Raw genomic sequence first — 13,268 nt, forward strand, 5'->3', positions numbered from 1 at the left:
TTTCTAAATATGGAGTTCTATATAGCCTTTTTATATATAGGGTTCTACATAGCCTTTTTATATAACCTTTTTGAAAAGGGTTCTATCGTACCGAAAAGCATCCTTCTGTTACAATGTCAAGCTTGTAATAATAGAAGAACCCTTTTAGGTGCTATATAGAACCTTTTTCAAAAAGGTTCAATATAGAACCATCTACAGCACGTTCTCCATCAATCTGAAGAACACTTCCATGACGCAAAGAACCCTTTAATCATGCAAAAGGTTCACTGAGTGTTCATGGTTCCATGTAGAATCATTTTCTTTACTAAAGAACCCTTGAAGAACCATCTTTTTAAGTGTATACATTTTAGTTGTTTTCAGTCGCTAGTGAGGGTTCTCCATCAGCACTCCACACACCTGGCTTCCCAGGTACAAAAGGCACACCGGTGCCACCTGGAATGGCTATTCCAGTTCCGTCTGGCACTCCAGGTGTCGCTACAGGTGCCGCAACACCTGTTCCGCCAATGCCAGTGCTCGGCACACCTGCAAAACAGAACCACACTGTGAGCACGGCTAGCAGAGATGCACGCTACAGCACTTATGCTGACATGTGGCTGTTTGCCGGGATTACCGTATTTGGGTGGTTTGACTCCAGTGGGATATCCTGCAAATATTAAAGGCACTTCAGTCACTGACCTCCCAAAACACTCAATAAACACTCAATAAAGAATGAGCTCGTCAACTGTCGACTTTGAGTGACAGACTACAAAAAAATGTTGATTCGTCAATTGAGATGATCTTAAGTCTAGTGAATATAACTAATATTTCTCATTATAAGATTATTTAGCTGACTTGTAGACATCTCTTATGTTTCCTTCAAGCAATTTCATACAGTGAGGTTATTTTGCTTGGTAAAAATACTTGAAACACATAAAAAATGTATAGAAATAAGTAAAAGAATTTACTTATAGACTTATTCCGATCTCAAAATGAGAAATATTAGATATATGCACCGGATTTAGGATCGTTTCACTTGACAAGTCAACATTTTATGCAGTGTAGATGACCGAATTCTCTAAATTGTGACAGAAAGCATGATCAGTCACCTCCAGCACCAGGTACAACTCCTGCTCCCGGAACAACAGGGTATGGCACTCCTCCTGCTCCCGGAACAATCCCTGCACCTGAGGTCAGGTAAGCAGACCAGAAATCTTGGCAAACTATTTTTAAAGTCATCTAATATATCTAATCTGTTACTTTGGATCTCCTAGTAAAATCCAATAATTGGCCACATTATTGGAAACACTACGTCGGTGGACCTTGTAATTCCAAAGTAATTCCAAACACATTCAGTGATGTTCTAAAAACTCCTAAAAAACTACTCCTAAAAAAAAGGTTCTAGGATGGGCCTCAAATGGTTCTATATTTAACCCTTATGTTATATATAACCCTATATATATATATATATATATATTCAAAAATGTTCTATATAGAACCATCTACAACAGATCCTCCATCAAACCCCATCAAACCATTTCACCATGCCAAGAACCATTTAAGCATGAACCAGTTCCATATATAACCCATGGTTCTGAATAGAGCTGCCTTTACTAAAGAACCCTTAAAGAACCTTTTTTTAAGCATACACATTTAAAAGTGATGGTTCTTCAAGGGTTCTTTAGTTAGCAAAACTGTTGCTAGAGAAAACTTTGCTTGAACAAAGATTCAATTTGCATCATGACATCGTTCTTCAGATTGATGGAGAATGTATAAGGTTCTATTTAGAACTTTTTCGAACATGGTTCTATATGGCAACAAAAAAGGGTTCTGCTCTTGTGACAGTGTCAAGCCTGTAATAATAGAAGAACCCCTTCACATGCATATAAAGGGTTCTTTGAGTGATCATGGTTCTATTTAGAACCATTTTCTTTACTAAAAACACTCTTGAAGGATGCTTTACAGGTGCGTACAGGAGCATTTACGCAAATCATCTTCCAGCTCTTTGTGTGTAAAACTCCATCAGTGCTGCTCTGCCTGATAAACTGTGCCATAACACATGAGCTACAGTCTGTAACCTACAAAGTGCGCCTGTATGGTAGGTGTTTCTAATAAAATGGCCAGGTACAAGGTAGGTGTACCTAAAGGACTGGCAAAAAAAAGTGTCTATTTGGGTCACTGACATGACATCCTTTTTATGTTGAAAATTTTCCAAAAATATCTTTAAAAAATACATGGAATATTATTTCCAATTATTCAACAATACCTCTTTTATGTAAAACAAATTTCAGTGCCTCCACATAACAGTCATTTTGGCTCCTTTTCACCTCAAAAAGTCTAAAGATTTCAGGTGGTGCAGCCTTCCAAACATATATGTTGATTATGCAAACTGCCAAAAAGGTTTAGTTATAAAATCCTTGAACTCACAATTTTATGCTTGAAAACTTGCTGCAAAATAAGGCAATTTTAAAAGTGCTCAACCCACATAAAAGCCTTTGTGAACAAGTTCTTCCTCAAATCTCAGGTGGTGCAACTGAAAACAAAAAACCATGTTGACATGCTTTTACAAAAGAGGGGCCAGTGCACCGCATCATAAAGAAGACCCCAAGTGACCTTACTTTACCATGGCAGGTGGTCTGACCTCAGGAGAACCACGCAAATGTGGAATTATTATAATAATGTTCATTGATTTGAAAAAGTAAGTAGATGCCTGTTTAATCTGGAATTAGTCTGAAAAGTCAGGCGGTGCAACCAGTCAGTCAGATGGAGCAACCAGACCAGCCCAGTTTAGTAACTAAATTTGGCCACATACCGTATTTAGGGGGCTTGACTCCACTTGGATAGACTGTAATAGAAACATGACAGACATTATTCCTCATATTACACTGCACAACAGTTTTTTTCGGTTAACTGTGAATCTCCTTTCAGACAGGCCACCACCTTGTCCTGGGATTCCACCAGTTCCTCCAACAACTCCAGCACCACCAGGCACGGTTCCAACACCTCCTGGAACAGCTGTGGAGATTAAGAGTAAGCATCAGTCTGGAACAACGTTCAACTGTCTCACTTACACACACTTACTTTTTCAGTTGGGGGCACTGAAATTTTAAGCAGTGAACTCCAGAATTATTGGCACCCTGCGTGGAAATCAACACTTCAAATAAACCACAGATGCAATGAGTGATACTTCAGGCTTGAACCCCCATCATTAATATGAGGTAAAGCCCCCTGCTGGTAAGAATAACAGCACTGAGCCACCTTCTGTAATGCTTAACAAGCTTGGAGAGCACTTGTTGGACTCCACGCAGAACATTTCCAGTTCCTTCACATTCTCGGGCCTTTTTTTGTGGTCAGATCAGATTTCTTTGGCTTCATTATTTTTGTCAGTAATTTCCTGTATGTTTTTGAAAGAATATGCTATTCTTAAATTTTTCAACAGTTAGTTCCGGCCACTCAGGCTGGTTGAGAGATGTTCTAACTGTGCTGTTATTTCAACATAACATCACAGGTTTTTCACAAACACTGCATCACTCCGCTGAGACACTGTTGCTAAGCAACGACTCTGACAGCTGTAGGAGACGCTCAAACCATTTGAACGGTTTTACTTCTTACTTGGCCACAAACAGAAAACGGACACTGTTAAGACCACATCTGACCGACAGCCGATTTGGTCCGACTCTGAAGACGAGACGACACTAAACTCCCAAATTGTCGTCACCACTGAGCAGCTTTTCAGTCGGCAGCTGAGACAGAAGAACAGCTGAACAACCTGGAATCAGCCAGAAATGAACCCAACACCATTCGCCAAACTAAACGGCTGTAAGAAGCTTTACAGACCGGCTGGAACAAAACAACATTAATACTGATCTGGACAAACTGACCAAACTGAGCTGAACCTGATATTGCAGTAGTTTTATGTCTCAGTCTGTACTGTAGAAGACGAGGCTTACAGGAGACTGAGCAGCGAGCGGGCGGAGCTCATTACTCTGACGTAGCAACGAGCTGCTTGTTAAGGAACTTTAATTTGGTGGAAGGAACTGAACATTAAAACTAATTAAACGGCGACCAAATTACATCTACGTGGCGACCAAATTACAGCCGTGATGTCATTTCGCGATAACATACTCCCTCTTGTTTTTCTCAGATGAATGGAAAGCAACATTTTGGATCCATTATGCACATTGTTTATTTTATATGATCGTTTGTGCTCAGTCTCTTGAGGGATGCCAGTAATTCTGGAGTTGACTGTATATGTGATGTCATATTTAATGTGTTTAATTCCCTTTAACTGAACAGTTTCTAATAAACCTGCTACAACTATGACTAGTAGAAATATGATAATAATACAGTTGCTATGATGCAGAGCCAATGTAAGCCTTTGCTAAGCCCTACTACTGTTTACTGTTTAATTAATCAATAATAGCTCGTTTCATAAAAGAAAACTGATAAAATACAACCATCCCATACAGCAGACATACATATGTACATTTTATGCAGAATAAAACAATATTTTAAAGCTCTTGTATTTCATTTTAGCAGCTGCATTCCAGTAATAACAGTTCTTAAAAGGCTCATATCATGCAGAACCCATTTGTACGCTGAAAAAAGTGTTTTAAGCTGGTCTAGTGCTGGTCTGGTTCCGGTTTAGTTGGCCACCCCAGCCAGCGTGGTCGTACTGGATGACCAGCATACCATCATTCAAAACTCAACGTGTGCTGATTTTGCTGGTGACCAGTCATGCTGGCCTGTGCTGGTTTTCCTAGCAGGGATAATATAGCAGTGCTCACTGCTATGAAAGAAGACAGCTTTCAGACAAGTGGTTGCGCTTTGTTAAGGAGCTGTTGTTGGCCGCAGCCGCGCTGTATATATAACAGTTCGCTCTAAGCCCCATGTGTCAAACACAAGGCCTGTGGGCCAGATCAAGACTCTTCAGCCTGCAAAGTTATTTTAATGTTCTTTCAATATTAGCCCATTTCACCCTGAGCTGCACTACTGTTCCCAGCGTGCAATGCAATGAAATGTGTGCTCCCACCCCTCCCAAACAAAAATCCATACAACAGTAGCCACAAAAAAAAAAAAAAAAAAAGATTCCAGGTGTCCAGTTCAAGTGAATGGGCTGTTTTAAAAAACCTCCTACATACTGGGAACATTTAAAGAGGCTTCACAGTTACTCCTACTAATATAGTCTATTGTTTCACTGTTTTATATAAAACAACTTGTTTCTATTTAAAATTAATTTTGAATCGCTCAGTGCTTAATCTTTGCTGCTGCAGTTTTGGCCCATTTTGAACAAGCAATGGCCAGTTGGGGTCATCACTGGCCCACAGAGACTGACCCTTTTAAGCTTCATCCTGCTATTTTAGCCATCAGCCTTAGACTCACATCTGCACTCTCTCAGTTGTAACACATATCAACACAGCCAGTGGGCTAGCCCTGCCTTCAAAATAAGAGTCCTTACCAAAAAACCCAAGCTATATATATATATATATATATATATATATATATATATATATATATATATATATAAAACCATGTATATATATCAAGTAAGCTATTAGCCCTGCTCCCTCACACTAAAATTATAAGGAGTGAATTTCAGAATAAGGGCAGTCAATACTCAATAAGGGCAGTCAAAACTCATTTGCATATATTGCATATATCAATCTTAAGGGCAGAGTACCAAAAACAGTTCTAAGGCATAAAGAGAAGTTGGAGACTTTCCATGTAGAAATTAGTTCATTTTGATACAAAAACCCACTCAAGATACACTACATGGGCAACACTACTGGGACACCTACACATCAAACCTACAGGAGCTTTTATGACTCTCAGTCTAAATCCATTGGCATTGAAACAGATTTGGTCCCCTTTGCAGCTCTAACAGCTTCCACTCTTCTGGGAAGACCTCTAAGATGTTGAAGAGTCTGTTGGAATTTGTGTCCATTTATCCAGAAGAGCATTAGTGAGGTCAGACGCTGATGTTGGACGAGAGGGCCTGGCTCAGAATTCACCCCAAAGATGTTGGATGGGGTTGAGGTCAGGGCTCTGTGAGGGTCAGTCAAGTTCTTCCACCCCAAACACACCCAGTCAGGCCTTTATGGAGCTGCTTTGTGCACTGGGGCTCTGTCATGCTGGAACAGAAACGGTTCTTCCCAAAACTGAAAGTTGGAATGGTAGAATTGCCCAAAATGTCTTGTTCTGTGGAAGCACTAAGAATTCTCTTCACTGGAGCTAATGGTTCTAGACCAAGCCCTGAAAAACAACCCTGTATCATTATACCTCCTCCACCAAACTTTACAGTCGGCACAGTGCAGTCAGGCAGGTAACATTCTCCTGGCACATGGTAGAGGTGGCACCCTAGGACAGTATCATGTTCAAATTCATCAGTAGACCCTCTACTGCCAGCGTTTGTCTATGGAGATTACAAGGTTATATGCTTATTTTATCCACCTGTTAACTGGGTGTAGCCTAAAAACCTGAACTCAATAGGAGGGTGTCCAATACTTTTGTTCATACAGTGTAGGAGTTAAAGAACTTTTGGATATGAGCCCTTTAAAGTAGGGGTCCTACAGCAGTGCTTCTATCTCAGGTCTGTAATTCAGAGGAACATATCTGACTTACCAGCTTTAGGGGGCTTCACACCGGTCCCGTAACCTACAGACAAAAAGACAATTTAAAATGAAAAGTAAGAATCAACCTCAAATTTTTCACAGCTAAAGACACTAAACCAGGGTTTCTAAACCACCGGGCTGTGGACCACAAGTGGGCAGCAAGGTTCCTCCAGTGGTCCTCAGGCTTGTACTGAGGAGGAGCTAGCGGTCCATAGGCAAGTGATGGTAGTTTGTCATAAAAGTTGGGGAAATAAATTGGCTTAATAATAACATATAAAATGTTCTTAAATGGTAAACAATAACATTAATGGTGCACAAGGCATCTTTTTTCTGCTGCTTATCTCCAGAAACGAAATACACTGCCCCAAAGTTTCAACTGTCCACCACTTGAGTGAAAAATTTAGGTGAATTGACCACATTTCAATTGATTTTAGGTGGAAAACAAGCTTGTTTGCCTTATCTGTTGATATGTTTAGTGTTGTATGTTATGCTGTGCCAATCCAAAAACTAATTTTTATTTTAAAATTAATTTTTGAACCAAATTTTTGTGCTTTCTAACAAGAAATAGGTGAACCTTGAGCTGGAAAAGGTTGAGAATCTCTGCATTAAACTTCTCAGCTGACTGTTTAATGCTGCTAGATTATGTAAATATGAATGGCTGTCTATGTCAACAGTGGAACTACACTAAATTAGCAAAATTCAATTTATTTAGATTCATTTTTAGTATACCTTATATAGAGACTCCAGCATTTCTTCCGAAATGAAGGCTAATACTGAGTTTGTTTTGCAGTAACAGCCTCTACTCTTCTAGGAATGCTTTACACTAGATGTTGGGACATTGCTGTGAGGATTTGAATGCTGGATGGTCAGTTCTGGATCACTCTAACTCATCCCAAAGGAGCTCCATCACACCAGAGAATGTGTTTTAAGAATCTGGTTAAAACTTTGAAGCACACCTTTTACTCTCTACTTCATACACTAACTAAAAAACACCCCGTTTTGAATTGACTGCATTTATGATGTCACAAAAACCATCACATTTCCAAGAGCCTGTTCACACTGCAGCAGTTTAGCCACTGATATTATAGAGTGTTTCAGTCCAGAGTGCTGCTCTTTGAATGAACGTGACCAATCAGAACAGAGCTCATTTACATAGATCAGTCTTAAAGGTGCAGTAACAAAAATAACTTATTTTGAAACATGAAACCTTTTGGTAGTGGACCTCAGTGGGGGTAAAAAGTAGGATATGGGCCCTTTAAAGAAGATGAAGTCACCAATTAGACGTGCTGCCTGGACACTGTTTGTCATTTTGTATGTACAGCAGATTGAAGTGCTATTTATAAACAAATGCCAGATGCTTTGATGAACAGACTGGATCAGATTATTTTCGTACCTGCCGTGACTGGAACGTAACCTGTGCGTGATCTCAGTGACCCCAAGCAATTGAGCTTTACACAGTTCAGACTTGCACTAGCTCTGCCAAGCAATCCGACTGTTTCAAAACATCGCCCGAGCCCCATCTGTCTAGATGAGTGCGTTTACAGTGCATAATTGAGTTGACAGGTTGATTTATCTGGCTAACCTGAGTCTGGCTCTCTTTACTCGTCAGTGGAAGAGACATTTGTGTGGCAGAGCCGGTTCAAACGTGACATCACTGCGACCAACATTAGGCAACGTAAACACTGCATACCCTAAATCTATTACAGTGCCTATGCACCACAGCCTTAGTGGAAGAAACCAAAAACTGGTGTTGGATCTGGGCTAAAAAGCCATTCTTAAACAGGCTGCAATGTAAATGAGCTCTGCTCTGATTGGCTGCTTCATTCAGAAAGCTGTCCCTGCTTATGACTTCCAGTGCGAATGGGTAAATGGCTTAATGTGTTGGTTTTGTGATGTCACAAACACAGTTTATTCAAATTTGACTGATTTCGCAGCTTTGTTTCCACGTATCGCAGGACATGAAACTGTAACGTTGTTGTAATATTGCATCAAACTCTTTAAATACACAAAAAAGTGAGAATAATTCAGTTTTCCATGGTATGGGCCCTTTAAGAAGGTACCCCATGAGTGTTTACCTCCAGCTATCGGAAGCCCTGCACCAGGTACAGCACCTCCCCCTGGAAGCCTGTAACCACCAGGACCTGAGCAGAACGGTGTTGTGATGCATTAGAGCACAGCATGTATAATCTTCAATGGCTAATTTAGACAGAGTGTAATTATTGATAACAAAGGCATGCTGTAATTTGATATTAATTATTGTAACTTGCATAAATGATTCCCATAAGTCATCATTTTGATTGATTATGTGGTCATATGTCTAGATTTAAATAGAATAGCAAAAACACCCAAGGATCAAAGTGGCCACTGTAAAAACCACGGTTGCAGATGGAAGCTGAGGTTCAAAACTTCAAACAGTGTGTGATAAGTAAATTTCAATTTTGACCATGCTGCTCTGAAACTCTGTCAAGCTCAGTTTCTTTGTATACAGTTATTAAATTTAATACACATACCATATTTGAGCGCCTTAGCACCAGCAGGATATCCTGAAACATGAAGAAACACAAAATTAAGTCAGATTCTAACAAAAGACACCCCAAATCTCTCTCTACACCCCCCTTAAAACAAACCCAATTCTAATCAGTAACTATTTTTGAATAAAATTAAATGTAAAATGCAATATTTAAAATATGACATTGAATGACATTGATGCTCTACGATACATTTATGCATACAACCTAAAAAAATCGAACTAAATAAATCATTTAAAAGTATTTATAAAATAGTGTTCAATATTATTTCAGAACCTTTTTTAAATAAATCATAAATGAATCGCAAAATTATTGTACTTATTTAATAGTCTAAAATTTTGTGAAATTCAAGTATTTAAATGTAAACAGTGTTACAGGCATTGGTTTTTAGAATTAGTGTATTTAAACAAAAAGACAATGAAGTCTGTAAGGAAAGTCATTAAATATGTTGTCTTTTTAAATGGAAACAGTAAATTTACACATTTATTGAGTTTCCTTAGAGACTTCATTGACTTCATTCATTGTTTGTAAAAATACACTCATTCTAAAATTGAATGCCTGCAACACGTCTCTAAAAAAAAGGCAAATTAAGACAAGGAACATTGTAAAATGTTCAAAAAACACATCTGAAATCTATAAAGGAGCATTAGGCAAGGTCCTTTATAAGCAAGGATGAGTCGAGATTTGCCACTTTGGCAAAAAAAGCATCAGCAAAAACGTCCAACAGTTTAAAAACAATACTCCTCAACCAGCGACTGCAAGGATTTTAGGCATTTCATCCTTTATACTGGATAATATCAAGCGGTCCAGGGAATCTGAAATCTATGCCAAGGCCAAAAACCAAAGCTGACCACGGTGCATTAAACACCAGCATGCTTCTGCTATGGAGTTCACCACATGGGCTCAGAAAAAACATTGTTGATAAACTGATAAACTGTTTCCACTGCTGCATTCAAAAATGTTAGACTGTACTATGCACAGCGGAATTCACATATCAACAACACCCAGAAACGCCGCCAACTTCTCTGGGCTTGAGCTCATGTAACAGTGGGGAGCGAGGAGGCGGACACATGTGCTGAGATAAGCGACTTTTATTAAGGTCAAATCCAGGGTCATGGTCGAAACGGTCCAGGTTCAAACAGCCGATTCGGAGAGCAGGAGGGACAGACATGACAAAATGAACACAAAACCTCAAACAAGAACCAAACACCACAAGAATACAATACAATACATCCAACACATCAAGCACGATCAAACAAACAAAGACCAACAAACACAAACACAGGGTTTAAATACAAACCAGGACAACGAGGGACAGGTGGGAAACAGGTGGAAACAATCAGGGGTGGAGCCATGAAACAAGAAAGACTGAAAACCAAAACAGAAGCACGTGGACAGGACTGGGAAGTAAACAACACGAGCAAATGGACTGGACTGGAAGAGCCAAATCATGACAGCTCATCTGAAATTGACTACTACTCAGTGGAAATGTATATTGTGGTCTGACATGTCAACCTTTCATATTGTTTATGGAAATAATGGATGCTGTGTTCTCCAGGCCAAAAAAAGAAAAGGACCATCCAGACTGTTACCAGCATAAAGTTCAAAATCCAGAGACTATCATGGTGTGGGGAGTGAGGGGGCTAGTGGGTAACCTGCACATCTGCTAAAACTCCATTAATACAACACATTTTGGAGCAACACACGCTGCCTTTTAGATGCCGTCTTTTTCAGCAACGCTCATGCTTTTTTTACCACATGACACATCAAGAAACATTGCACACGTGTCGCTGCGTGCAGTTGCTAGACTGGCACGCCCGCAGTCCAGACCTGTCCTACTGAAAACCATTCAATGTCGAGCTAATCACTGCTTTATTTTTTATTAGCATGAATGTTCTGTCCCAGATAATGTGGAATTGATATTTGTAAATGTGTACCTCCTGCTACACCTCCTGGAATACCTCCAATGCCTGTACCTCCCGGGACACCTACAAACAGCAAAGCAACTGAGTTTAACATGATATTTGATGTGTAAGCTTGAACATGTGCATGCAGGCTCTGTCCTTAATCTTATTCAGCTGGTAGATACTAAATTCTTCATAAATGATTATGAAATAAACCTTAATCCATTTTTCATGCTGCAGAAAGAACTATCCATAATAATTTGATTTATTTCAGGTCAGTGCAGTGGTGGTATATATTAGTTCTGCTGATTGACCATGGCACTTAAGTAGCTGGCGAGAGGGTAAGTGCATACCAGCTTTAGGAACTTTGGATTCAGCTTCCAGAGAGCTAAAAAAGCAGCAAATACGAGCTGTTTCATTTATTTTTTCTTTCTTGGGTTTAATGGCGTTGACCTCATCCAACCTAACATCTCGCTGACAATACATTGCAGAGACTTGGCCAATGTCCCTTTAACTTGCCCCCAGAGTAGGTGATGAGTGTTTGTGTTCATGTTGGTCAGCAAAATGGATCAGCATATGGAACTGGAGCTTTGTTTGAGCTACTGTGCTTCATATCACTGTATAAAATGAGCTCCATGCTGCCTTTAGTGTTGGATGCACTGCGATAGTTTCCATCATGATGGAAATGAGTCTTATTTCTCAATAGATAACAATAAAATGTGCAGCATATTCCAATTCTGTGGTTTTAAATGGTAGTTTATAACACTAAATCAAAATAGATCACAGCAGATCACATTACATATAAAAAGAATGTAACAACGGCGCTGAGAAATTAAATGATTAACACAAAATTGCTATTTCTGCCATTTAATCCAATCTTCCCTTTTAACAACAAGGAGTAGCTGAAAGTTTGCAGATTTTTATTTTGCTTTTGTCACAAACGAACACTTTTAAACTATGAGTGCGTTTACATGCCCTCAATAATCTGATCATAATCAGATTTCTGCAGTTATCTGATTAGTCAAACAGTCATGTGAACAGCACACCCTGATCTAGAAATCCAATGAAGAAATCCGATAGAGGCTGGATTTTAGCTTAGTAATCAGATTTCTCTGTGCATGTGAACTCTGACTCAGATTTCTCAGTCTGAGCATGTGTGAAATCAGATGGCAGTAGCTGAAATAAGTGAGCAGTGCCACCGCCAGAAGCAGTGAAAGACTTTTGGAGCGACGCTGAAACCAAATACAGACTAGATGAAATGAAAGACTTCAATATTCTTCATCTTCTAGATGATGTATGTTTCATCTCATCTTCTTCTGTGAGTTTTTTGGATGGTTCTAAAGCAGAAATCACGATGTGACTCACGTAGACTTGGAGTTTCCCTTGTCTGATTACTCAAGAACATGTAAACGTGTTGAACGAGTTACTGACAAAGTGCATGTAAACACACTTGATAATGATCTCCAAAGGATCCAAACTGCGCTCTGAATATGAGAACAATCACAGAAACAATAACAAAGGAGCCTCATATGTCTTTTATACAGTGATAGGAAACAGAGTCGCTCACAGAAAGCTGTAATTCAACATGCTGATCTATTTTACATGACAACTACTTGAGGGGCCGATTTTAATCAAAATGAGTTGCTGGTGAGACGCTCAGTTCCATAGGGTTAAATGAGAAAAGCAGATTAAACGTCAGCTACTTATTAGTGCAGGTCTTAAAGGGTTAGTATTAGGAACCATTAGTATTAGGTAGGAACCATCTCTGGGTAATCGCACCTCAAACATATTTCACTTCTAACAAAAAATTGGAGTTGAAAAAAGGAGGAAACCCAAAACAATAGCCTACCTCCAGTGCCCGGCACTGCTCCTGGCACTCCCAGGCTTCCAATGCCTGGAATCCCACCTGCTCCAGGTATGCCTATGGAACAAAACACAGGCTGGTTAAACACCTGCTATGACTTTTAACCCTTAGAGTCGTTACAGTCCAGTTGCACCACTATTGTGGCGTCTTCCCCAGGCCACGTTGCTGTGAGGAGCTTAGGGGCTGTGGCCATGCAAAGTGGCTCTCGGGGCCAGTTAAACGGGGACTGTTGTTGTAGTTGTTGTAGAAGAAGGTGGACTTTGGAGCTATGCCCTAAAATCCCAGGCTTATTACACACAAGGCTCAATTCCATTTCACCCCTCGGCCCTACCACTTAGCCCTTACCCCTCTGTTTGTGTTCATGCTTAGGAATAGGGTGTCCCGA

General features: G+C 39.8%; 1 protein-coding gene across 4 annotated transcripts in view; it reads right to left on the reverse strand.

Moving 5' to 3' along the window:
- elna (elastin a) overlaps positions 1-13,268 on the reverse strand; it is a 139,199-nt gene that overhangs the window by 31,775 nt on the left and 94,156 nt on the right. For all 4 annotated transcript variants that reach the window (XM_037531044.1, XM_017691908.2, XM_037531046.1 and 1 more), the window contains 10 exons: positions 12,869-12,940; positions 11,053-11,103; positions 9,098-9,130; positions 8,663-8,728; positions 6,598-6,630; positions 2,917-2,991; positions 2,789-2,821; positions 1,086-1,163; positions 611-643; positions 397-522 (listed from right to left, as the gene is read on the reverse strand). In XM_037531044.1, coding sequence (XP_037386941.1) covers positions 397-522; positions 611-643; positions 1,086-1,163; positions 2,789-2,821; positions 2,917-2,991; positions 6,598-6,630; positions 8,663-8,728; positions 9,098-9,130; positions 11,053-11,103; positions 12,869-12,940 — 600 coding nt within the window. The remainder of the gene's footprint in view (positions 1-396; positions 523-610; positions 644-1,085; positions 1,164-2,788; positions 2,822-2,916; positions 2,992-6,597; positions 6,631-8,662; positions 8,729-9,097; positions 9,131-11,052; positions 11,104-12,868; positions 12,941-13,268) is intronic.

This window comes from Pygocentrus nattereri, chromosome 19, assembly GCF_015220715.1.
Source record: "Pygocentrus nattereri isolate fPygNat1 chromosome 19, fPygNat1.pri, whole genome shotgun sequence".
Lineage (NCBI taxonomy): Eukaryota > Metazoa > Chordata > Actinopteri > Characiformes > Serrasalmidae > Pygocentrus > Pygocentrus nattereri.